The 27,574-nt window shown below is 45.6% G+C and overlaps 1 protein-coding gene and 1 pseudogene across 2 annotated transcripts in view; one reads left to right on the forward strand and one right to left on the reverse strand.

The window, feature by feature from the left end:
* The window catches only part of LOC147626361 (putative phosphatase SPAC513.02), a 98,769-nt gene that overhangs the window by 69,536 nt on the left and 1,659 nt on the right, over positions 1-27,574 (forward strand). Inside the window, exons 7-10 of one of the 2 annotated variants that reach the window (XM_086816501.1) lie at positions 1,472-1,555; positions 1,732-1,852; positions 1,949-2,043; positions 23,654-23,884. In XM_086816501.1, the coding sequence (XP_086672627.1) occupies positions 1,472-1,555; positions 1,732-1,852; positions 1,949-2,043; positions 23,654-23,746 (393 nt within the window). In that variant the 3' untranslated portion in view covers positions 23,747-23,884. Of the gene's footprint in view, positions 1-1,471; positions 1,556-1,731; positions 1,853-1,948; positions 2,044-23,653; positions 23,885-27,574 lie in introns of those variants that run through there. The other variant, XM_086816502.1, reaches the window with a different exon arrangement.
* Positions 4,743-6,145, reverse strand: LOC147626362 (uncharacterized; annotated as a pseudogene).

Here is a 27,574-nt window from a genome sequence, read left to right on the forward strand (position 1 = left end):
GTTTCCCTAAATCAGCATGATATTTTGTATTTGAGGTGATATCAGAAGGTACTTTGGATCCCAAGATCTGAAAAACAGAAATGAATAGCAATCCCTTCATTGGATATGAGAAAGGGATGTACCAAAAACTGAAAAGAATTGTTTTATTTAACTATAGAATTCCCACTTGATTAAAATCAAGTTTTTGAAATGGCATCTCATGGATCAAAAGAAATAATCAATAAAGAACTTGATGTGTTAGAGGATGTAGTTACTGTTAAGATTTCAAAATTTCAGACACTACTTGATTTATAATGTGGATCCACACCAACTATGCAGTAACCAGTTACATATGCATCTCATGAACCACTTGGAACCATCACTAGAATCACTAGAGGTTCCAAGGAGACTTGCTTGGCACTTGGCAATACATACGTCATAGATAAGACCTACAAGCAATTCACCAAAATGCATGTAGAAAATCAAAACCATTTACGCACAATTTGGCACGTCTTGTAATCAGTATCTTTACATTCAGAGGTGTTTTCTAGTTGAATGAGAACATGCACCGTATGAAGATATTCATGCAACCGTCTTGCTACTCGAGTCCCTTCCTTGACATTCAACTGATACGGATTCTTGAATACTGGCTGTGCCCAAGGAATAAGCTGAATCTTATGATCGACATTCCTTGAGGCAAACCATCAGGTAGCTTAGGAGGAAACCCATTAAAAAATCCAGCCAACAATTCTTGTAAAACCTTTCCCTCCTCGAGATCTTTAGATGATTGGGACAAGGGTTTCACATTTGTAAAACTCTAGTTCGAATCACCAAGCGGCACTTCCAACATGATGCATTGGAGTTTCCATTCCTGGTTGAGTCCACAACCATGAGTAAAGGTCCAGATTTGACTACGCTTTGTATCGACTCCTTGATACGGGTTGATTTCCTAGATATAAACATACTTTCCTTCCAAAGGATTGAAGGCAATTCCTGATTGTTAGGTGTTGCCGTGCATCATCGAAGTGTTTATTAAATTGGTAGTTAGGATAACTAGGTTGCAACTCTCAAGAATCACAGCTTAAATTTAGGTAGAATAATTGAATGTAGGACGACCAAACAAAGCAGAAAAACTGTAGGTTTGGGAGAGGCTCAGCAAACTCTTATTTATATTTAGTATGGATATTGGTGAACCTCCCTGTAATAAGATACTGTGTATGCTTCTCATGATCTTTTTGTGAGTAGAAATAAAGCCTTTACAGACATCTAAAGCTACCTATGCAAGTAGCATCTTAACTCCTGATTCATGTTATTTAATGTTAAGGTTGGTTCAATAAACAGTAGATTCTTTTCAAGCTTCTATTTGGTACAAACCAACCATCAATGGTTCTCATTGTAAAAACATCTTGAAGCCAACTACTTGACTCGCAACATTAGGCTGTAATGTTTAAAAACTATTTTTCCACTGAAATCTTACCTTGTATGTTTCTAGTCACCTGAAGCTGGGAGGATTGAGGTTTCTCATCTTCACACGGAACACGTCTTCAATGCTGGAGATGTGGGAAGACCTACTAGTGTAAGTAACAACTGGGCTTGAGAGTTCTTTGTTGATGTTCTGGTAGCTCATTAGACTCATGTTAAACCCCCCAGAAAAATCCTTACTAGAGTAGTTTGCCTGCAATGTTGCCTTAGTAAGAGTCAGTTCAGAGAGAAAATAGTATATTTATATATTTTCTTCGGTGCACCATTCAGATGCTTTCAAGAGAGTTCCCAATGCTGTCCTTCACAGGAGTAGAAGAGGTTTGGTGGTTCTCACCAAAAAGGGCTCCAAATGATCCCCTAAATGGGATTTTCCAGAGCAGTGAAAGCATGGGTAATCTTTTGTTTTTGCAATGCTGTGAGGAATTATCAAAGTTTTGGGGCGGCTCAATGGGCCAGTGTGGTTGAAATGTTTTGTATCTGGTTGCAGATCATTTGAGAAAAAGAGTTGGCATATTTCGTCAATATCTTCTTTCAAGACCAGAGACTACAATCGTTGTTATTGGCCACTCTACATTCTTCAAGGTACAATATACTGTGTGTGTGAGAGAGTTTTATTAACGTCCTCAAAAGACCCCAAGGGTCTATGAGACCAAAGAGTAATACAATAGTTCCATGAGATACTGATCCATGGGAGACTAAAAAATAAAATGCTATGAACGTGTGTCAAAGTAGTATTAATATCTCCACAATGCGTCCATGAGAAATAAAGAAAGATATATTAACATCTATGAGACCAAAGAGTAATACAATAGTTCCATGAGACACTGATCCATGGGAGACTAAAAAATAAAATGCTATGAACGCGTGTCAAAGTAGTATTAATATCTCTACAATGGGACCGAAACATAACCCTATAAGCCTTCTGATGGCAGATGTGGCTATAATGAGGCAACGTCATGCCTTGTCTCTGAGCATCTCCTCTCAATACTCCGTCCCTATGTCGTATGAGCTCTATCAGGTGCATCCCAAGAAATTTTTGCATCACCCGTGCCGGTGACTTGAACCCCTCCCGGAAGAGGCAGTGAAATTTCCCCTGCATCTCATAATACACTGGGCATCTGAACATATAGTGGGCCTCGACCTCTACCTTCCCTACCTATGGTGCATACTCTGCGTATCCGCTCCTCTGGTGGGATGTTCTGGGCTTTCCTAGTCTCTACTTGGAGGTGGTGTGAGGATACTCTGAGCTAACCAATCGCAATGTGCATGTGACATGTGGATCTGCATGTATCTTGGGATCTCAAAGAATCCATCCCCGGTGAGTCTCAAAAAATGCTCTGTAGAATTCAAATTTTGTCCCAATCTCTGATGGTGATGACATCCAAGTCTGGTGTTATGCGTGGGCCGAGTAGATCATCCAACCGGATGATTCAGTTGATCTCATGTCGCGTTAGAGGTCGAGGTGCGGAGAGTCTAGGCTGTAGTGAAAAGAGATGATCCATCTGCAATCCATGTGCATAAGAGAGAGAGAGAGAGAGAGAGAGAGAGAGAGAGAGAGAGAGATGTAGCACTACCATCACACACACACACACACACACACACACACACACACACGAGGGGTTGCAAAAGCATCTAGATAGTCAGGTCCTCCATATTCGTCCTAACCAAGAATACTTGTTCTCTTTCATTTAACTTCTCACAAATTAAATAAAGATAAAGTTATAATTGGTCAAACATACTCTTGAGGAGTATCAAACATATTACTAAGAGAAATGTACTATAAAAATCAATGTAGTTCTCTGAAAGATACCATCAATGGTTTGCCAACTTAGTGACAACATGACTACAAACATAGTCTAACCAAACATATTTACATAGCCATAATCAAACGAATTCCATAAGGTTCAAAAATTTCATCCTGATGACAAAAAGGAACATGTGTACATATTTCTAGAAGAAGAAATAGCACCAAAATCAATGAACTCAAATGCATATAGAGAACATACCATAACTTTTAAAAACAACTTCAGCTTGAGCTTATCCTCAAGAATGGCTTTACACATTCTAGGCATAAACATACAATGTAACCCTCTACAAGCTTTGTATTGCCCTTCCACCCACTTTCACCCTATACACACAATGGTCCCTATGGCAACAAGCAGGGCTATTACAGGTTTTCTTGATTGTGATTAGTGATGCGTTAATTATTGAGATTATGGTGAGAGGGAGAGAAAGAAAGTTATATTAACGTCTACGGAAGACCACAAGGGCCTACGAGACCAACAATAATACAATGGTACCATGGATATATTGAGCCATGGAAAACTGAAAGAAAAAGTAAAATGAAAACATCTGACAGTACATGTGATCAATAGATGATCTTGTGTAGAGAGAGAGAAAGAAGAAAGAAGAAAGAAAGATATATTAACGTCTGCAAAAGGCCAAAATTGGCCTATGTGTAGAGAGAGAGAGAGATATTAAGCGTCTACTAAAGACCCAATGGACCTTTGAGACCAAAGTGATACAATAATGTCCATGGCATATCTCATCATGGAATGGAAAATAAAACAGAAAGAAAACATAAACATAGCTATCTCATTGGGTGATACAAAACTATCCATGGAAACTCATCATGGAATACTAAGAACTTCGAAACATGAGAGTAGCATCAGCTCCGAGTAGATGGTATACCACTCTCCAAAATATCAAGCATGGGGCTCATGAGTATGGCCGAGAGGTCTCCCTCAGCTATGTCACATGGAAAGGTAGCTCGATGGTGGTGGAGCATGTCCTAGATCTGGAGCTGATGAGAGAGAGAGAGAGAGAGAGAGAGAGAGAGAGAGAGAAGAAAGAAAGAAAGAAAGAAAGCTTTATTAACGTCTACTAGAGGCCGAAGTTGGCCTATGAGACAAAACAATATACAACTGTCAATGTCCTTTGGGTATCCAGATAATAGAAAAAGGTACAAGGTACAAAGCTGAAAAGCTAAAAACTGAAAAGCTAAGGATCGATGGGAGAGTGGACCATCAAAACTGACAAGGGATGGATGGAGCTCTATCACTAGGGCCTCAATGTGCAGTACTGTATGCATCGGGTATACAATCATGCTATGCAAATCTAGCTAGCTCCATCCAGTACCATACTGGGGATGTAGGATGGTGTACATCAGTGGGGGAGGGGCAAAGACCTCCTGTGGGATCCTCCCTAGATTTGATCGAAAATGTGTGAGCCTCTCCTGGACATAAAGCTGGTGGCGAGACCAGATGTGAGTGATCTCTCTCTCATGAAGTCTGGGGGTCTGGTAGCCTGGTGCTCTCTTTCTCCGTCGAGCTCGGAGATCCTTTGCGCGCTGAAGTGTGACCCCCTGTTGTGGTGGTGGTGGGGTGGTGGCGTAGCTCTCTGAAAGAAATCTGTAATCTGGGACTGTTGCCTACCTCCCTGTGTAGTGTCTCTCTGTGTTGTTGTATCTCTATTAGGAACTGCCCGAATCGGCGTTGGTCTGCCGACTCCATGATCTGGCGCAATGAGGGGGGACTCCCTGAAGAAAGTGGGGTATCTCTCTCGGACAGTGCTGTATGCTCTGCATCTCCATACAAAGTGCTCCTCGCTCTCTATCTCCTCCTGACAGAGTCTGCATATCCTCTCAGTGCGGGGGAGGTGCGATGCTTGACCACCCTCTATCTCAAGCTGATGTGATGATACTCTAAGCTGACCAATGGCCACTCTGACCTTGTGTGGCATGTATGTATCCATGTGTCCAAGTCTCTGTATGAATCCATCCGCTGACATACCCATAAACTGATCTCTGTAGTATAGCATCTTCGGCGGTAGAGGCTGATTGGGTGTAATCCAAGTCTCTTGAGTGTATCGCTGCCATAAATCCTGCCGAAGGACTGTGTTCCTCTCACTGTGAGAGAGTTGGATGTGTGGTACATGTATATCATAGTGGAAAGGTGGCAGGTGATCTATGTTGAGACCATGCTGAGTGAGCCACTGTATCATCTGTGAATACCATGATCTCCTATCTCCACTCTCTGTGAGCTACCTGGATGCCTCAAAAGCTCTATGTGAGTCGATCTGATGGCATATCTCTGATCCTCTGTATGAAACAGATCATCTGGAAGAGGGCCTCTACTAGCATAGGAGGTGCAGCAAACTCCGCCCGGACGATGTCATGTGGGACGGAGGGTTTGCTGTGGATCATCCGTGAGAGCATGAGAATCTGAGGCCTCTCTATTTGAGACCATGTGGAGGTGGCGAGCCCAGGTGCCCATACTGCTGCAACATACATCAAAGCAGGGGTGACTAGTGTGTCAAACAACCACCCCTTCGTGCGGGGCTCCTGGAAGTGTGCCTGGTGACACTGTCTCTCTAGCATGGCCAGAGCTGCATACCCTCGTGTGAGTGTATCCTTGGCTGCCTGTGCCATAGTAAATCTTCCTGGTGGAGTCGCAAATGTAATCCCCAAGTACACATATGAGTCTATCACCTCTACCTGTCCTCCTGCTAGTGTGAAGATGGCCTGTCGTCGAACTGGCCCTGAGGTGTGGAAAATCTGAACCTTGGTTTTCCCAAGGTTCACTGTAAGTCCCCTCTGTGTGTAGAAGTCATCGAGTACATGGAGATGATGCTGTAGTCCCATCCGTGACCCAGAGACCAAAATAATATCATCTGCATATAGCATAATGTGGACTGTGGTACTTGAGATGTCTACCCCGTCCCCACCACCGTGAACAATGAAGTCAGCCACCTCATCGATGTATAGTCCAATAGTGCAGGAGAGAACGGGCCTCTCCACGTCCTCGCGGCACAATCTGCATATCCGCTCGGCTCTGGGAACCCGTGCCGCTCTCCCAGCCTCTATCTCTAGCTGATGTGATGAGACTCGTAGCTGTCCAATAGCAACGCGAGAGCTGTGGAGCATGTATACATCCATATACCGCGGTCGCTGTATAAACCCAGGTCCCATCCCTTGAGATGCTCATAAAGTGGTCTCTGTAATACAGCATCTTCGGTGGTAGTGGGCTCTCTGGTGCTGTCCATGTCTCCTGTATGTAGGGCTGCCATGTCCATGTCCATGTCTCCTGTATGTAGGGCTGCCATATGTCCTGTCTCATCACTCTGTTCCTCTCATTGAGAGAGAGGTAACCCCGTGGAGCAGACTGATCATACTGAAAAGGTGGCAACCGCTCAATGTCTATCCCATGATGTGAGAACCACTGTAGCATCTGTGCATACCAAGGTCCAGTGTGTCCAGCCTCGGCCAGCTGTCTGGATGCCTCAAAAGCTCAGCAAGATAATCTCTCCGTGGGCATCTCCCTCATCCTGTATATAAAGGAGATCGTTTGGAACGATGCCTCCATTGCCATAGGTGGTGCAGCAAACTCAACTCGAACAATGTCGTGCGGGACGGATCGTTTGCTGCGTATTATCCTCGAGAGCATCAAGATCTGTGGTCTCTCCAGCTGTACCCATGTGGAGGCTACAAGCCCTGGTGCCCAAACCGCTGCTGCATACATCAAGGCTGGTGTCGCTAATGTATCAAAGAGCCACCCCTTCGTGTGGGGTTCCTGAAAATGTGCCTGATGACATTGACGCTCAAGGCCAGCAAGAGCTGCATACCCCCGGGTCACTCTGTCTCGGACTGCCTGAGCCATGGGTAAATGTGATGCCAAGGTAAACATAAGAGCTCACCACCTCGACCTGCCCTCCTGCTAATGTGAGAGTAGTGGCTCCTGACTGGGGGTGAGGTGTGGAAGATCATAACCTTGGTTTTCCCAAGGTTCATTGTGAGACCCTGCTGTGCGCAGAAGTCATCAAGAGCCACAAGGTGTCTTTGAAGCCCAACCTGCGTGTCGGATACCAAGACGATGTCATCAGCATAAAGCATAACATGGACAGTAATACCTGATAGCTCAACCCCAGAGCCTCCTCCCTGTGTGATGTAATCGACCACCTCATCAATATAGAGCCCAAAGAGCGTGGGGGAGAGCGGGCACCCCTGCTTCACACCAATGGTGCTAGCAACTGTGTCGGACAAGCCTCCTGGGCATCGGACTCTCCCAAAGACCTGCTCATATAGCCTGTATATGCCCCACATCATGTCTGAGGGTATGCCTAGTGTCTGTAGTCAGTCGCCGAAAGAGGCGCTCTCTGGGCACAGTATCAAATGCCTTGCGGAAATCCACAAAGCAACAATAGAGCCGTTGCCTCCGTGCCGTGGCCTGATCAATCAGGCACCTCAATGTAAAAATGTGGTCGATGGTCGAGAAGGCTCGTCGGAAGCCTGCCTGGCCTGCTGCTCTCAATCCCCCATCCTCTGCATGAGTGCTCAGCTCTGCCTCCAAAACTGCCCCGTATAGTTTGGCCAATATATGGCCAATCATGATGGTCCTGTAGTTCCCGGGGTCTAGTACATCTCCCGCTTTATGGATCGGCACAATAGTGTGCAACGTCCACTTAGCCGGAAACCCCTCTGACAGAGCTCTGTTGAAGAGATGAGCAAGAAATGGTGCCAATGTATCAATAGCATAGATGAGATGCTCTCCCTGATCTGTTGCCCGTCCATGTTGGAGTCGGCATATGGCCCTCCTAACCATAGGTGGGGTGAAGAAGGTGGAGACTGTGGAGCATGGATCTGTGGGCTGTGGTATAGGGGGCTGTGCAGGCACATCATAGAGTCTCTCTGCATATGTCTGCCAGGTCTGAGGATCGGTAATAGGTGTGGGAGGACGGGGCTCTCTGAGTCTCCTCCAAGCAGCAGCAGCATCTCTGCTCATGAGCATGTGATATGTGTCCCAGTACTGAGCCTCCTCATAAGCTCGCGGCTTACGGCGGGTGAGAGTATGCATCCTCCTGCCTGCCTGTCTCTGGGTGATCTCCCTACGAGCCCTCTGCACTCGGAGACTGCGGTAAAGGTTTCTGCACTCATCATCATACCATCGGTTCTGGGGCATGCTCCCAGATGTAGGTGGCTGTCCTATCTATATGTGGTGTGGGAAACTCCTCGCGGTTGCGGAGTGCAGTACATGTGAGAGAGAGAGAGAGAGAGAGAGAGAGAGAGAGAGAGAGAGAGAGAAAGAAGAAAGAAAGAAAGTTATATTAACGTCCACGGGAGGCCGAATCCGACCTATGGGACAGATCAGGTACATCCATTTACATTCCACTCTGGGTATCGATGCCAAAGAGGCATAAAACTGGAAAAAAAATAACTCAAAATGAACTCTTAAGACTCTTAAGAGTTTAAATTACAATGGGTTCTATTGCATCTAGTTCGAAATCGAGGTTCAAAATAAAAATAGCTATATTTCATCCATGGATGGATTTGCTCTTGAGGGGGGTGGGGTACGGAATTCTTTAATGATTGCTTGTCCTCCTCTGTATATTGCCCATTTGCCATACTTTCTTGCTTCTTTAACTTTATTCAGCTCTGCCGATTTGTTCTTGAGTTGTAGCGGGGTGAGTTCATCAGCTATCCATACCTTTGTCCCTTGGAGAGACCTTGTTTGCTTCATCACTGCTATTTTCTCATTGTTGTCCATATAGGAGACTTTTGCCTGTGTACCCTTTACTGTAATAGAGATAGGGTCTCCTAAGTCCACGAAGGGGACTACTTTGCTCAGTTGTGCTGTAAGTACATCTGTATCTAATATGTAGTCTTCTCGAAGCTCTTGAGCTATGTCTGCCCTATCCCAGCCTTGAGGAAGACCACCGACTCTGATTACCTTTTTGTTACTTTCCATTCATTCCTTTTCTTTGACCGCTGATATGACTTCTTTAACAAAATCTTGTGAGTTAACTGAATCTACCTTTGAAACATGGTTTGTCATTTCTGTTTGTATTGTTGTAGGTATGGGTCCTTCTCGTGCTTCCTCTTGCTTCGTCTTCATGGCTTGCACTTGCACTTTCAGTTCGTTGATTTGTTCATCTTTCTTGATAGTCTCATGTTTCAGTGCTGCTAATTCTCCCTGGAGTTTCTTCAGTTCTTGCATGAGGTAGGCTTCCCATGGTGTCGGCTTGCTCACGGGTGGAGGAATGGGCGGTAATCGTGAAGCGGTGACTGAAGCAAAAGACTTCTTACTTTCCATGTGTTGCTGCTGATAAAGGAGAGGGCTGTTGGTGGAAGGAGTCCCCCCTCAAGGGTACCCTCTCCCCTTTGGGGGAGACTCAAAAAATGCGACCTACAAGATGCTCAGCTACAGGTGCAGGAGAGAGTTATGTTGCTGCCTTGGGGGCCTGAGCAGGGGTGGGTGCGGAAAGGGAGCGAAATGCAAAGGGTGGGTGAAGCGAAGAGAGAGATGAGAGAGATGGAGCATATATAGTACATCTGATGGGGTCCCAACTACCCATTTAAGGGTACCCCCATGTCTATAAAATTTGTTTGCATCAGATCTGCTTCTAGTCCAACCCCTCAACCACCACCATTCCATGAGAGTAATTGCTTTGATTGCTGCAACTGGACGAGTACAACGAATGGAATGAATCTGCCTTGAGTTGTGGCTGACCTGAAATTAGGGTTACCCACAAAGAATCACCCTTCTTCCTTGACTCAAAGATGACCTACGTTTTGACCTACGTTTTCCCCCTATTTTCTTTGATTGCTGCAACTGGACGAGTACAACGAATGGGATGAATCTGCCTTGAGTTGTGGCTGACCTGAAATTAGGGTTACCCACAAAGAATCACCCTTCTTCCTTGACTCGAAGTTGACCTACGTTTCCCCCCTCACACTGCCTGCTGTCCTCATGCTTGCGTTTATGCCTCTTCCTGATGCCTGGGATTGAAGCACATGCCATGGGCTGCTTGAGGGAAATGCAGTTGGAAATGATGGAATATTGGCCATGTATATTTTTATATAGCCACATGAGCAAGTCCGCCTGCTGAAACTAGCCGACCAGGTAAAAGAGGACAAATAAACCATTAAGTGCTTTTTCCTTCTTTTTGCTTGGGCGCCTCTTACCCGATAGGTAATGCCCTTTTTGCCTTGGTTAATGGGCACCCAATGGGTGCCCAAAGGTTGCCCATAGCCTTGCCCATGCTCTCATAAAACTTCCAAAGCAATCTGTTACCTTGCCAATGGCCTTGGATGGAAACGTGTGTTTGCACAGGTAGACTCTAAAATTTCTAAATGACCTGATGGGTATTCCGGGCATCCAACCATGGGTCTAATAAGTGTCTGGAATCCCAGTCAGCTTACCTGCTCAAGCTCCAACAACCACATCAGCCAGTAGGTGGATTGCAGGTTTGATTTCTTAGCGTGTGGGCTGGTTTCATTTCGTAGAAGGGTGTGAACTACATTGCATGGCCAGGTTTTATGTCTGGAGCGTTTCACAACTTGGGTATGTAGAAGACCCTGTCACCAATTGGCCGACCATTTGGTCCATTCCTAGTTTTTGCGTCTCGTTCACTTGAGGCCAGGCCGGTGTCTCGTGTGAAGAGGCCAGTATTTTGCTGACATGGACGGGAGCCAGACTGGTGCCACCCGTGTGTTAGCAGGATGGTGTCGTATGGACGGGAGCCAGATCAGTGCCACCCGTGTATGACCTGGACTGTGTTCGATCCATGGGACTGTCACGCCATGGAAGAGCCAGTATTCGTGCCGTGTTTTACCTATGGGACTGTCACACCTAGGGAAACTCGTGCCTGGAACTGTGTCTTACCTATGGGACTGTCACTCCATAGGAAGACCAGGTTTTTATGTTTTTATGTCGTGCCAGTTTTGTGCCGACAGATATTTTGTACATGTTCCATGAACGGGAGATATGTCCATGTTACTATTTGCACATGCACACATATTTTGCATGTTTGAAACTGTTTTCGCATGACATGTATTCGTGTGTTTGCCTGCTTGACGTGTTACTTACTGAGCGGGGACGCCTGCCAGTGAGTCGTGAAGTCTGCCCTGTATTCTGACGAGTTTCAGTGCATGTGAACAGGTGGTAAGTATATGGTACATGTTGTTTAATGTTATTAAATTCTAACCCTTTGATTTATAAGGATAGGGGTTCACACTTATTTAAAAGTGGGCACCCCCTTTGGGCACCCACTTTGGGGCCAAGGTGGGGAGCCTCACTTTTAAGTGAGTGTGGGGGTGGGCATGGTCACCTACCCCCACTAATCCCCCACATGCAAGCGTGGACAACACTAAGGTTAACTCCACATGAAATTTTATTAAAAGAAATCTCCCCTTCAAGCGTTAATCCCATCGCATCTATCTGGGGGTAAAATTTCATCAACCGGCGCTGGCTGCTCTTTCGGCTGGCGACTAGCTTGCTGCAGGCGGCTCTTATAATCTGCACGAACCTGTCCCCAGGCGGCTGGCTGCGAACTGCACAGCAGGTGGCCACCCATCTCCTTACTGCTGCGCCTGCCCCTCTACAGGCGGCTGAACCCTGCTGCTGGTGGCTGCGTTGAAACCTGCAAGGTACTGCTTATGCTGCTGCTGCCTGCGCCAAAATCTCTACAGGCGGTTGAATGTGTTGCTGGCTGCGCCTACTACCCCAGGCGACCCTCTGCTGCTGATTGCACCTCAGCCTCTCCTGCAGGCGGCTGCCACCTCCACAAAGCCACACAGCTGCAACTGTCTCCCAGGCGGCTGAATATTATCAGGCTGCGCTGCCTTTCTTCTTCACTGTTTTTCAGTCGTGGCCACCTCCACCAGGACTATTGTGGCTGCTCTCACAGGCGGCTGTGGTCTCTCGTGGTGGTGCTTGTTTTGTTAGTTCTACACGAGACTGCTCCTTCATCAACAAGGGTGGTTTCATCTTCATCATTCCGCAAGATTTGGTCTTTTATCAACCAACTACAAGTAAGTGATTTTCAGATTTGAGTAAAGCATTTAATGTTTAAAATCTGGTAAAAGATTCGTCCCGCTCGGCCTACACCCGTTCGGTGCCGGGTTGTCCAAGCTATATGGGCGAACCTCGGTCCAAAGGTGCTGAGATCGGGAGAGCCAGGCGTTAGTACGAGAGCGCCTGTCTGTGCGTGGTCTCGGAACACCAGTGTGGCGCTCTCCGCGGAGTCCAGTGAAAGCACAGGACCGTAGCGATTGGACCACACTAGTGGTCGATCTGCTTCGAGCTTCTACATCGAAATTCGAGCTATTTGTTTAGTACTGTTTTCATATGTACATGGACATTATCTGGTTCTCAGAACCCATGGAGCATTGTATTCTTTAAATACTCCCAATAAATATATCATATATTGAGGGGGGGGTCGGCCCGTTCCGGCCCCAGTGCTGGTGTCCATCTTTCCATTTCTGTTCATTTAAATTTCAAGTTGTTTTAAGTTGTCCATTTCATATTTGTGGTTTTAAAGTTGTGCTATTAAACGTGTAGGTGTCCAACTGAGTCTTTCCCACTTGACGGGATCGGTTTCATTGGTATCAGAGCACGGTTGTTTCCCTCTTCCTAGTGGGGAAACGAACCTGTGTACTGGACATCCCGCTTTTAGCAAACTTTGAACACAATGGACAGCCAAGGCAACCCTTTGGAAGTGCCAAATTCGAGGGGTCCATCTAGTGCCTCTCGTGGGTCTGATGCCCTGCGTGGTAGGCACAAGCCCCTTGAAAGGGTTCTTGATAGTGAATCCAAGGGTCAACTGTCTCCAGGGAAGACAGTTATGCTTGAACAAGACCCTGATGCTATGAAAGCTGAAATGGAACATATGAGAAAACTTTTGCAGGCTCAAGAGCAAGAATTGAAGTTTTTGCATGAAGATCCTCATCTACAAAGTGCTATTGAAGCCAGGAAGGCTGATGCTATGGTTGATGTAACCTTTGAATCAATGGCTCGTGAAGTGGGCAAGAAACCAAGGGAGTTGGCACTTGCCTATCTCCTTCGCAAAGGTGATATCAAAGAGGGGGATGACGGGGAGCTGATTTTCAGAAATCCACCTCGTTTGAAGCATGGAGATCCCGCATCCCAGAGGCTGAAATCTTATATGCAAAAGGAAGAGGTGACTGTCACCTCTCGACATGCATCCTCTCCCCAAGGCACTAAGCCTGACAGATTTATGTATGCCAGTGCTCATGGAGGGCACGAAAGTCACATGCATGCAAGATATGTATCTCATGGTGACAGATCTGCTTCCAGAAAAATTTTGCCTTCTGAGTTGTCTCATGGAGAGACTATGCCATATGCAGGTAAGTCACATGCATCTGAGCTTCGAGTTCGTGGAGCACATGCCACCGTGCCCCATGAAGCTTCTTTGACGGCCCATGGAGCCCATGCAGACAGGGCTACCCCGTTGGATAAGGGGAAAAGAAAAAGAGAGGACCATGAGCCTCATGCCAGGAAGCTCAAGGAGTTCAAAGCAGGTGATAAGTCTGTCAAATTTGATGTCTTTCATGGTGAACATGATGCCTCTAAGGTGTTAGCGTTTGTGGCACAGTTCGACATTGCTTTTAGCGATGAGGACTTTACAGAAAAGTCGAAGGTGCGCCATGCTAGCATGTTTCTGAAAGGCACTGCTGCCCATTGGTGGATCACCGAAAAGATCACCAAGGATCCCATCTCTACTTGGAAGGAATTCAAAGATAGATTTTATGCTCAGTTCTTGCCACCCAACGCGGAGCAAACTCTCACTCAAAAGTGGGACAGGCTGGAACAAAAAGATAATGAGAGTGTGCAACAGTATGTTAACAAATTTTGGAAAGTGTTGCTGGAAGTGACTCCCTTCATGCTAATCTCTGAGGAGGAAAGAAAGAGGAAGTTTCGTTCTGGATTGCAACCTGCTTATAGATCGGGTATTGAATTGCACCCAAAACATACGTTGCAACAACTCACAGCTTCTGCCCTTGCTACGGAGCAATTGGTGCTCAAGATCAAGCAGGATCAAGGAGGTTCCAAGGCGAAGGACAAGGCTGCCCCAAATCAGCAAAAGGGAGGACAGCCATCTAAAAAGAACTTCCGGGAGCCTTACAAGGGTGGTAAAGCTGAAAATTACACATCCAAAGAACAGGGCCCAAGGAAGAACAAATTTGGATTAACTCCGGAGCAAAGAGAGCAATATGCTAAGGATGGAAAATGCTTTTCTTGTGGTAGCAAAGACCACATGTTTCGGCAATGCCCAGATCGCAAACCAAAGCACGAGGACAAGCACACCAAAGCAAATGTTCATGCAGTTCCTGATGTGCAAGGTAATACAGGTCATGATGCTAAAGAGCGTATGGTTTGCAAGGCTTGGGGGCAAATCAAGGATCAGCCCGCACTATTCATGTTTGATGACTGTGCAACTGACAATTTCATCTCTATGCAAATGGCAGCTGCATTGGGTATTGAGGTTGAAAACATGGGACCTCAGATTGAAGCTGAAGCTGCATTTATTGGCAAAGAGGTGCAGGTTACCCCTTTGATTGGGAAGTTGCGTATTCATATACAGGGCTATCTTGATAATGAGCATTTCCTAGTTGCTCCTTTGAATGGATGTGATGTATTGTTGGGCAAGCCGTGGCATCATAGGCTTGAGCCCCGCAAAGACTACAAGTCCAATATGATTTCTTTTATGCATAAAGGCCGCATGCACTTTATTGATGCTGGCAAAGAAGGGGATTCCATCCCAGTTGTATCACACATCCAAATTAATAAAGCAATGAAAAAGAGTCTTTCAGCGTACTTGGTTTTTGTTCGTGATAGTCTTGTGCCAAATCATCAAAATGTGGATGCTATGTCTAATGATAGGCTGAATTTTCTTAATGCATTCAAAGACTGTTTTGCTGACTCATTGCCAGGTGAATTACCTCCCCAAAGGCCCGAAGATCACCGCATAGATCTTGTGCCAGGTAGTTCTCCACCTAACAAACCCGCATACCGAGTGAGTGCCGCACAACAAGAAGAAATTATGAAGCAGGTAAATGAGCTTTTAGAGAAAGGTTTGGTTCAGCCCAGTTCCTCACCTTACTGCTCTCCTGTGCTTCTAGTTCAAAAGAAGGACGGATCATTCCGTATGTGTGTAGACTATAGAGCTTTGAACAAGCTTACCATCAAGAACAGATTCCCTATTCCACGTATTGATGATATCTTGGATAAGCTTGATGGTTCAGCTTGCTTTAGCAGACTTGATTTGAAGAGTGGTTATCACCAGATCCGAGTGGTGCCACAAGATGTCCATAAGACTGCATTCAGGACAGCCTTCGGATTATATGAATTCTTGGTAATGCCTTTTGGTCTCACCAATGCTCCTGCTACTTTTAATCGTATGATGGATAGGATATTCCGACCCCATCGCAAGTTTACAGGAGTCTTCTTTGATGATATCTTGGTTTTCTCCAAGAATGAGCAGGAACACAAAACTCATTTGGTCACAGTGTTCGAAGAGTTGCGGAAGCATAAACTTTTCGTCAATGCCAAGAAAAGTGAGTTTTTCCTTTCAGAGATTCATTATCTGGGACATATTGTATCCAAGGATGGAGTTACAATGGATTCTGCAAAGATAGAGACTATTCGGAATTGGCCCGAATTGCAAAACGTACATCAAGTACGTAGTTTTCTCGGATTATGTTCGTACTACAGGCGTTTCATAAGGCATTTCGCCATGATTGCCACTCCTCTACATGATCTCACGAAGAAGAAAACTGCTTTCAAATGGACTTCAAAGGAACAGGATGCTTTCTTGCAGCTCAAGCATGCGATCATATGTGGTCCAGTATTGATTGTTCCTGACTTGCACAAGTCATTCGTGGTTGAATGTGATGCTTGTGGTGATTGCATAGGAGCTGTCCTAAATCAAGAAGGGCATGCAGTTGCATACGAGAGCCGTCGTTTGCATGATGCCGAGCTTCATATGGATATCTATGAGAAAGAGCTCTTGGCTGTAATTCACGCCTTAAAGATATGGAAACACTACCTTCTTGGGGCTGAATTTGTAGTCAAGACAGATCATCAAAGCTTGAGATACTTTCTATCTCAAACCAAGCTTTCAGAGAAGCAGATGAGAATGGCAAATTTTCTTTCCATGTTTCATTTTCAGATTGTGCATACTCCAGGAAAGAAAAATGTGGTGGCCGATGCACTATCTAGGAGGCCTTATATTGCTGCAGTCTCAGTGGCCTCTCATGGAGATCTATCTGCTATGAGAGATTTGTATCATTTGGATGCTGATTTTTGCCATATATGGACTGATTTGATGGCTGGTCATTCACATACCTCTTATGTTATCAACGAGGGTTATCTCATGAAGGATAATTGCCTATGTGTGGTGAAGGATTTGCGTCCAAAGGTTATGGACGAATGTCATGCTCCACCTTATGCTGGTCATAGAGGTATTATGCCTACTACTCGCATGATTGAGAGGTATTTCTTTTGGCCAAGCATGCGTAAAGACATTGAGGCTTATGTGCGTGCATGTATTACTTGCCAAAAGGTGAAATTTGATAGGCAAAAGCCTCCAGGTTTGCTTCAGCCATTGCCTATTCCCTCGCAACCTTGGGAAAGTATCACGATGGATTTTATTATGGATTTGCCTAGATCCCAGCATGGGAATGATGCTATTTGGACTATTGTGGACAGGTTTAGCAAGCAAGCTCACTTCTTGCCCGTCAAGAAAACCATTAAAGCTGATCATATGGTAAAGCTTTTTCTTGCTAATATTTTCAAGCATCATGGTATGCCTAAATCCATTGTTGGGGATAGAGATCCCAGGACTACAAGCCTATTTTGGAGGGCTTTGTTTGATAATATGGGTACTAAGCTTGAGTTTTCATCAGCTTATCATCCCCAAACGGATGGCCAAAGTGAAGTTGCAAATTCAGCTGTGTTGGATTTGTTGAAATGTTATGTGGCAGATCAAAAGAGTGCATGGGAGAAGTATCTTCCACTTGTTGAGTTTGCCTACAACAATACGATCCATGCTTCCACAAGAAAGGCTCCGTTTGAGATTATTTATGGCAGAGTGGTCTTGCCACCCATCCTTCGTACCAAGGATGAGATTTTTGCAGCTGATGAATATGTTCGTGACTTGGATGTTGCCTTTGGTCAGGTGCGTACAGCCATTGCGAGATCTCAGGATAAGCATAAAATGGCTGCTGACAAGCATAGAAGGGACATGGAAGTCAAAGAAGGTGATTGGGTATTGCTGAAATTTGAGAAGGCTAGGCTTCGGAAGAGGCCAGGACGAGAAGGATCATATCCTAAGCTTTCTCCTCGCTATTATGGACCCTTCAACGTGATTCACAAGATTAATGAAGTGTCCTACAGGCTTGCTTTACCTAGTCATTGGAAGATTCACAATGCTTTTCATGTGAGTCTATTTCGGAAATATGTGGGGCCAGATCCTGATGAGCCTGTCACAGAAGATCCGCCAGAAATTGAAGAGCTTGAGGAGATCCTCCAGCCAGAACAGATTGTTTTTCACAAGGAGAGAAAGCTACCTGCAGGAAAGCTTTCCAGGAGATACCTTGTGAAGTTTAAAAATTATTTGCCTATTGATGCCAAATGGGTAAATGAGGATTATTTTGCAGATTATCCGCAATTGTTGCAGGCATATCTTGAGGCTTTTAAGTTGAGGTCAACTCTTTAGAAGCCCGGGGGGATGTCACCAATTGGCCGACCATTTGGTCCATTCCTAGTTTTTGCGTCTCGTTCACTTGAGGCCAGGCCGGTGTCTCGTGTGAAGAGGCCAGTATTTTGCTGACATGGACGGGAGCCAGACTGGTGCCACCCGTGTGTTAGCAGGATGGTGTCGTATGGACGGGAGCCAGATCAGTGCCACCCGTGTATGACCTGGACTGTGTTCGATCCATGGGACTGTCACGCCATGGAAGAGCCAGTATTCGTGCCGTGTTTTACCTATGGGACTGTCACACCTAGGGAAACTCGTGCCTGGAACTGTGTCTTACCTATGGGACTGTCACTCCATAGGAAGACCAGGTTTTTATGTTTTTATGTCGTGCCAGTTTTGTGCCGACAGATATTTTGTACATGTTCCATGAACGGGAGATATGTCCATGTTACTATTTGCACATGCACACATATTTTGCATGTTTGAAACTGTTTTCGCATGACATGTATTCGTGTGTTTGCCTGCTTGACGTGTTACTTACTGAGCGGGGACGCCTGCCAGTGAGTCGTGAAGTCTGCCCTGTATTCTGACGAGTTTCAGTGCATGTGAACAGGTGGTAAGTATATGGTACATGTTGTTTAATGTTATTAAATTCTAACCCTTTGATTTATAAGGATAGGGGTTCACACTTATTTAAAAGTGGGCACCCCCTTTGGGCACCCACTTTGGGGCCAAGGTGGGGAGCCTCACTTTTAAGTGAGTGTGGGGGTGGGCATGGTCACCTACCCCCACTAATCCCCCACATGCAAGCGTGGACAACACTAAGGTTAACTCCACATGAAATTTTATTAAAAGAAATCTCCCCTTCAAGCGTTAATCCCATCGCATCTATCTGGGGGTAAAATTTCATCAACCGGCGCTGGCTGCTCTTTCGGCTGGCGACTAGCTTGCTGCAGGCGGCTCTTATAATCTGCACGAACCTGTCCCCAGGCGGCTGGCTGCGAACTGCACAGCAGGTGGCCACCCATCTCCTTACTGCTGCGCCTGCCCCTCTACAGGCGGCTGAACCCTGCTGCTGGTGGCTGCGTTGAAACCTGCAAGGTACTGCTTATGCTGCTGCTGCCTGCGCCAAAATCTCTAAAGGCGGTTGAATGTGTTGCTGGCTGCGCCTACTACCCCAGGCGACCCTCTGCTGCTGATTGCACCTCAGCCTCTCCTGCAGGCGGCTGCCACCTCCACAAAGCCACACAGCTGCAACTGTCTCCCAGGCGGCTGAATATTATCAGGCTGCGCTGCCTTTCTTCTTCACTGTTTTTCAGTCGTGGCCACCTCCACCAGGACTATTGTGGCTGCTCTCACAGGCGGCTGTGGTCTCTCGTGGTGGTGCTTGTTTTGTTAGTTCTACACGAGACTGCTCCTTCATCAACAAGGGTGGTTTCATCTTCATCATTCCGCAAGATTTGGTCTTTTATCAACCAACTACAAGTAAGTGATTTTCAGATTTGAGTAAAGCATTTAATGTTTAAAATCTGGTAAAAGATTCGTCCCGCTCGGCCTACACCCGTTCGGTGCCGGGTTGTCCAAGCTATATGGGCGAACCTCGGTCCAAAGGTGTTGAGATCGGGAGAGCCAGGCGTTAGTACGAGAGTGCCTGTCTGTGCGTGGTCTCGGAACACCAGTGTGGCGCTCTCCGCCGAGTCCAGTGAAAGCACAGGACCGTAGCGATTGGACCACACTAGTGGTCGATCTGCTTCGAGCTTCTACATCGAAATTCGAGCTATTTGTTTAGTACTGTTTTCATATGTACATGGACATTATCTGGTTCTCAGAACCCATGGAGCATTGTATTCTTTAAATACTCCCAATAAATATATCATATATTGAGGGGGGGGTCGGCCCGTTCCGGCCCCAGTGCTGGTGTCCATCTTTCCATTTCTGTTCATTTAAATTTCAAGTTGTTTTAAGTTGTCCATTTCATATTTGTGGTTTTAAAGTTGTGCTATTAAACGTGTAGGTGTCCAACTGAGTCTTTCCCACTTGACGGGATCGGTTTCAGACCCACTCTGAAACATGCTGCTCAGCAATCTTTGAAGTGTTAAGAGTCGTTATCTTCAAGCTTGGAAGCTATCAAGTAAGGAAAGAAGAGTTACTAGCCCTTGTCATGTGCACTTGATGTACTAGGGTGCGTCACTGTGCCACATGGAAATTCTATGTAATCACTACACTTATGATACCTTTTTGATGGGCACTAACTCACTGGGCGAAGAGCAGGAGCAGTGGATGCTGACGGTGATGGGCGGTGAGACCAACATTGCAACAAGGTGGGGCGCAGCAGTCAGCACGTGGAGATGGAGCAGCAGTCAGCAAGTGGAGATGGAGCAGATGTAGGCAGTGGCAGCGACTGGAGCCAAGAAGAGGCGGTGGCATGCGAGGGAATGCAAGGGCGGTCAAGGTGGGCGGAGCCTCAGTGGTGGTGAAAAACAGGGGTTACCCAGGAAGCCCAGCTTGGGCATTGCTCCTCACAGTCCAGCCCTTGTATGCCCTTCTTATGCAATGCCTCATGCACCTCTTGTGAGGACCTGTACAGTGTTCGGCCTGGGTACAGCCCCTTGGAGTTTGTACACTCCAAACAGTCTACTGGCAGCACGCTAGTGCCTCAGAGCTTGGACACGCTTGTGTTTTGGACTGAAGTTAAGCCATGGCTACTTGCAACTCACAAAAAACAGCAACTTAACATGTCAAGAAGCTGCTTTTTCACAAAAGCACATGAAAAACAGCAGCACCTTCTCCACTGTCTATGGCCAAGCCTTCCCCTTCCATCCAGGGTGTCCCATACCACCCATATAGATCTTTGAAATCACGGGAAGCCACCTCCTGGCCAGAGCAGAAGGTTTCGGTGACAGACCTACTCCTTCCTCCTTGAGGAGTTTCTTTGGCTTCACACCAACAGAGCTGGTTCTGGTACCAATGTTAGGATCATATCCTGTAAACCACCTGAGCCAATGGTAGGGCATAAGGACACTAGCATTTAGCTCACTGCCCAACCATAGAGCCATTCAGGCTCACCCCCAAGCTGGAGGTTAGAAGCATCTAGAGACTTGTATACCAATGTTAGAAACCAGCTGTGGTTAGCCAATTGTAGGAAAATAAGGACCTTGGCATCTACCTCACCGCCCAACCATAGAGCCATTTAAGCTCACCTCCAAGCTGGAGGTTAGAATTATCTAGACTTGGCTCCATGTGCAAAGCCTTGGCGTCCCATTCCACCAAGACACACCCCTCTGATGTAAGCACGGAGTAGTCTCAGTAGGGAGATAAAGACACCACACTCAACCGGACAAGTCGGCCCCTCCTAAGGTAATGATGTATTACTCGGGAGTTTCTTGGACAAGCACTAGAGTGTCCCATAGGACCTCCAAATTTCCACATGAACATAAAAGCAAACAAATAAACAATGGCTTGGGAAATACTCTTTCCTTGTCACAACCCTCATCTCCCCATGGAGCAGGCGACACAGTGTTCTTGCCAAGGTGCTAGGTGACCACTGACCAGCACAGTGGAGCTACCACCATGTGCCGCACCCAACCTCTGAGGCCTTAAAGAAGCACTACCTGTACTTACCAACCTATCCAACACAAGAGATTCCTTGGGACATGTGGTGAATACCTGGAGCTAACCAATAGGTGTCGGTCTCCAGAAAATTCAATGCACTCCACCGATGGGCTCCACATTCCTGATGACACACTACACTCCACAAGTCTTCGGGTGAATGCCAAGAAAGATGGCAGTCGTCAAGAGTCTTTCACGCAATCCAAGAATCACCAAGGCCCTCAAGAATTAAGTATGGTGTAGATATGGCCTCCTGATGATGTAGAAGACTCGTTCAGCTGAGAGGTTTTCCAAAAAGTAGTGAGGGAAGAAGGTAACCAATTGTTCGGCACTCTTTGATGCATAGCAATACCATACAGATGCTCTGGGTTCGGCTAGAAGACAATCACCAACAGTAGGAACATGGCACCAGCAGCAAGAATAGGAATATGGCAGCCTCCAATCAGCAAAACATGCTTCTGTATGGCACACTGTTCGGCCATCAGTCGTTTTAGGGTTAGGTTTTTGCTGTAGATACAGTACAGCCAGGCAGCTTCAGGGCTCAGCCGGCCTGTACAGTATCAGCAGCATCAATACAGTAGAGGCGGGTGCTGGAACTTCAGTACAGACAGCCCTTGCAGGGTGTAGACAGGCACACAGCTGTACGGCAGAGACGGAACAGCTGTACGTACTGCGGTGAGGCCGAGTAGGTACAACAGGTACACACACAGCAGGTACGACATCTGCACAGCCACAGCAGGCAGCTATGTCAACAATAAAGAAATCCAGAGTGTACGGAAGACTTCTTGGTGTTGATGATGATGGGGAGAAGGCGGCGCTTCAGTTTGTTGATGATGCTTTTACAAGAGGCATCCAAGTCAGCTGTTTGTCACCCACCTCCTAATAGGGATAAAAGATAACATAGAGTCTTTTATAAGTGAACTTTGAGGGCAATACAAACATATAAACCACATGGATTTTTTAACCCAGATTTCGGGGGACTCTTGAAGGCACGTAGGGTTAGGGTTTCCTGCAGGAGGAGCTATGGAGGCTTGAACTCCATCTCGAAGAGAGAGAGAGAGAGAGAGAGTGACTGTAGAAAGAGAAGGAGAGAGAGAGAGCTTAGAGAGAGAAAAAAATGCCCTAGAGAGAGTTTGCACGACTCAAAGTACTTGAATTAATTTTTTTGTAAAGTACACCAAATACATGCATTTTATAGGTTGCAAACCTTATCTTTTGACTCAATCATATTACACACAAATGGATACTGGACTCATGGCAATGGGCATACACTTATCGAGTATAAGGGTGAGTTCACACCTAAGCAGGTGTTCACACACAATACATGAATAAGGATACACACACATACTAGCCCTTTGGGGGCAGTTCACACACGGACACATGTGGGTACACAGGTGGAAGCTTATACGCAGGTATACATGATGGTTACATGTGAAGCTCTGAAATACCCAACAAAACCGCCTTCGGAGCGAAGGTGATATCTTATGAATTGGCCGTCATACTTATGGTGATTTGGGCTCACCTCACTGGCACCAGGTGATGCAAAAGATCATAGTGGCCATACCTGTGATACAACGGATCACATTCAAGCCTACAAATGGAGCTTGACCACACATAAACTATGGAGGCTTGAAATCTATCTCAAAGAGAGATCTTAGAGAGAGAAAAACAATGCCCTAGAGAGAGATTGCACGACTCAAAGTACTTGATTAAAGTTTTTTGTAAAGTACACCAAGTACATGCATTTTTATAGGTTGCAAACCTTATCTTTTGACTCAATCATATCACACATACAAATGGATAATGGACTCATGGCATAGACTTATCTTATCGGGTAAGTTCACACCTAAGCAGGTGTTCACACACACACATACATGAATAAGGATACACACACACATACTAGCCCTTTGGGGGCAGTTCACGCACGGACACGCGTGGGTACACAGGTGGACACTTACACACGGGTACACATGATGGTTACACGTGAAGCTCCGAAATACTCCAACAACTCCTTGGGTAGAGAACCCATGACTCACACATAAACAAGAAAAGGTAAATTTTTAAAAGTTTAATGACATCCATGTAGATGATTTGCAAGAAGAACCGTGACGAGATCGACAATAGGGTGAGTGCAACTACAGAGACAAGACAACAGCTCGTCGGAAGTGGTGCCTGCTAGAGAAGCGGATGGCCCATGCAAAACCTGCGCGTGTAGCTGATGGCATTGGCATTTATGGAGATGTGCATTGGAGCTAGGCGCAGATCTGGTGCAGGAGGGCGAGTTGGGCAGAGCAACCGGCAGAGCAGAGATTTGGTGCAGGTGAAATTGGGCGGAGGTGGATGTCTCCCCACTGGCGCTGCCAGGAAAATGGACGACGTAAAAGAGCTGGGCGGCGGGGGCGTGCCTTGCACCTGTGCCACCCGAAAATGGCGGTGGTCCGGCTCTAAAGCGGCAGCGATCAACTTGAGAGCCTAGCTCTGATACCATTTGTGGTATTAGGGTTAGCACAAAACTAAAGCAGATATGGAGAATGGAAGATATCCATGATGTGTGGTAGTATTAAGAGAGAGAGAGAGAGAGTATACTCAAGAGACACAATTATTGCACAACTCAATACTTCTATTGATTGATATGATGTAAGCTTCAAAGAGTATAGTGCCTTTTATAGGCTTTAGAGCCTTATCTTTTGACACAACACACACTGGGGCAATGACACATGGCAAGTGCCTATGGCATCACTGCTTATCACACTCACTATACAACATCATGCCATTGAAGAAGATGTTCCAGACTCTTCTAAAGAATATGGTGCTGATAAAGAAGAAACTCATGCTGCAACAGTCTAAGTCAAGGGCCTCACTCTAAGCAAGGTCGAGGACGATTGGGCTTTCGAAGCCTCTTCTCCTCTTCATCATTTTGTATGAGTCAATAAGGGTTCTTTGCTCGGGTTGTCCAATAAAGAATTTGTGTGTGTGTATGTGGGCATGTGTGATTTAGTTATGTATTTGTCTAGTTTTGCAAGTTGTTATTATTATTATTTTTTTCTTGGGTGTCTATATTAAGCTTTCCTATTTTTGATTTTATTTGTTTTTAGTGATTCTCTTCTTTCCTTTAAAATTGGTATATACGTTCTTTGCTTGGGTTGTACACCGAAAAAGATTTGCTGCACGTATAAAAGGCTCCGTGTTATCCTTTATCCTTGTTAAGAGCTAGGGCGGTGACGAAGAGCTGGCCTTGCTACTTCGGTCACTTGCCGATTGGAGGATTAGCATGGCTAGATCGCTTCCTTGCAGCATGTGATAGAGTTAGAAGGTAGCTACTCCCTTTGCCTGTTGGGTCTCACCACCTTCACTCTGAAGGGGGGGTTTGTTGGGTATTTGGAGCTTTGTGCGTGTGAAGCAGCTCTTAGTATGTGTTAGTGTGTTTATGCGTGTGATTAACCACTTATAGCTAGATATTATGTGTGAATGTGATAAGCATTGATGTCATAGGTCTAGCCAAGTGTCATTGCCCCACTGTGTGTGATGTGTCAAAAGATAAGGCTATAAGCCTATAAAAGCATTGTACTCTTTGAAGCTTTTATAACATCAATTAGTAGAATCATTGTTGAGTTGTGCTGATTTCAGGTAGAGAATTCTTAGAAATAAATTGATTCCTAAATATAAGATTGAGTGGAAAGATAGGGCAAAGGAGTCGTCAACTTGGGAGATAGTTGCTAGTTTGAAGCATAGATTCCGCGAGTTCATTTTAGAGGACATAAATGTCTATGAAGGGGAAGTATTTTATATTTTGATGCTAATGATAGGGTTAGCTGACCTAATGTGGGAGATAGTAGGCCAGGGATTAGGAAAGCAGATTGATTAGAACGGTCAAGGCTTATAAATAACTCATAAGTGAGTTAAGTCATATTGTAAGTCTAGCTTTTATCGAAATAAGCTGTATAAGTAAGGATTATGAGTGAAGTGGATTATTGTATTGTTATAGCCTTGTGCTATGATGGTTAGTACATGGGCCATGAATGCTAACTAACCCACTCTTACCGGTCCATACTAATGGAGACGGTTTGCCAATGGTCCTATAGGGCGGGTCTTGGCTGTATGGGACGTGTTGGGTTAGGCTTAACCCTAATGTGCAAGACATGGGGGTAGAAAACATGAGAGAGAGAGAGAGAGAGAGAGATGGGAGAGCAACACGATGTTGAATGTATTAGAATGATAACGTCGTGTGTACACAACCACAAGTACAAGGCATAAAAATAAAATGTTGTCCATATGGCGTCCTTTCACATCGGGTTGTTAGGGGAAAAAAGCCTTCAATATAGAGGGTAAAATGTTCCCCTTATAAGCCCATGTTTACACCTAGCACTACCACTTTGAGTTTTCCTAGAAATCCCCTCTATAGTGATGGTGTAAATATGCACAGGGTAGCAAATCACTCTCCAAATGGGAGTAAGCTCAAAGCTTTGTGGAAAGCTTCAAACTTCTCTCCAGGTAATGTCTTAGTAAACAGATTTGCAATGTTCTCATGTGTAGGACAGTAAACTAAACTGATCTCTCTGCATGTAGCCTCTCTCTGACATAATGATAATTTTACGTCTCAACAAGCCTAGGATTAGGGCTAGGGGCATGTGCTAACCCAAGATTAAGGTTAGAGTTAACCTAAGATTAGGGTTAAGGGCTTAGCTAAGGCTGGCGGGTCCACATGTGGGCTAAGGGCACTTGCAAGAAGAGGTCTAGATTGGCGAAGAGCTTATAATTAATAGCCTAAGGCTAATAATGGCTAAAAGCTTTTAAATAAAGTGGGAAAGCTTATAAATAAAGCAAGGGCTAATAATAGAGGATTATTAATATATAAGTGACCTTGGGATCACTTATTAGAGATAAGAGGTCAAGTAGTCACATAGTGGCCTTGGGCTACCAAGGAAGCGTGCAGGATCTAGTGGCCATGGAACTGCAAGGTGGGTGGTTCGGCCTAGTGGTATGGGACGATAGGTTGGGGCCATCGGTACCAAGCAAGCTCATGGCATTTAGACCTCAGGCTCGGGGGTGGTTTGAGGTATTGAACCTATAGTTGGGTGGTGAGTCACTAGCCACAATCCATTGCGGTCATGGGATGCATACAACGATGTTAGGTCTATGAAACCTCATTAGGGTTTTGGTTCTTGGACAGATAATCGTCGGGCGTTGTTTGTGGAGACCTTACAAATAATGTACCTCTATGTGCTTGGTGCAAACATGGAAGACTGGATTCCCTGTTGTAGCTATAGCACTCTGACTATCAGTGAGAATGGGAGTGGCTATCTATTGACTTCCATGTAGATCTGCCATCAATCTCCTCTGTCATACACACTCAACTTTAGTAGTGAAAGCTGTCTTGTACTCCGCTTCACATGAAGATGTAGTCATAGTAGGTTGCTTTTTGCTCAGCCATGATATGCATGAGCTCCCAAGGAAAAAGCAATCCTGACTTGTGGACTGCCTTGTTTCATAATCACCAGCCCAATCCAAATCACTGTAAGCATGGAGCTGAAAATTACCCTCCTTGGCATAGAACAAACCAAGAGACTGGGTCCCTTGTGTAAATACTTGAACACACGCTTAACAACTTGCCAATGCTTTGTCCTTGGGCTGTGCATAAATTTGCTCAACAGGGACACTCCAAAGTGTATGTCTAGCCTTGTGTTACACATGTATTTAGGGATCCAACAGCCTAGCTGTAAAGAGTGGCATCTCAAGGCTCGTCTGCAGCATACATACTCAGCTTGAGCCCAGGTTCTGTAGGAGTAGAAATAAGACTTACCATCCTGAAATTTGAACCGTTGTACCAGCCCCTTTATGTACTTGGACTGTAGCAAAACAATGCCAACTTGTAACTACACAAGTTGTATACCCAAAAAGTGTAACAGCCCGAGATCTGACATCTCAAATCAAGATTCAAGATTAGGCTCGTTGGTCCCTATTAGCAACATATCATCCACATTTAGGAATTAGGATGATGATAATCAAA

Source organism: Cibotium barometz, chromosome 22 (genome assembly GCF_041138505.1).
Source record: "Cibotium barometz isolate CiBa-2024 chromosome 22, ASM4113850v1, whole genome shotgun sequence".
Lineage (NCBI taxonomy): Eukaryota > Viridiplantae > Streptophyta > Polypodiopsida > Cyatheales > Cibotiaceae > Cibotium > Cibotium barometz.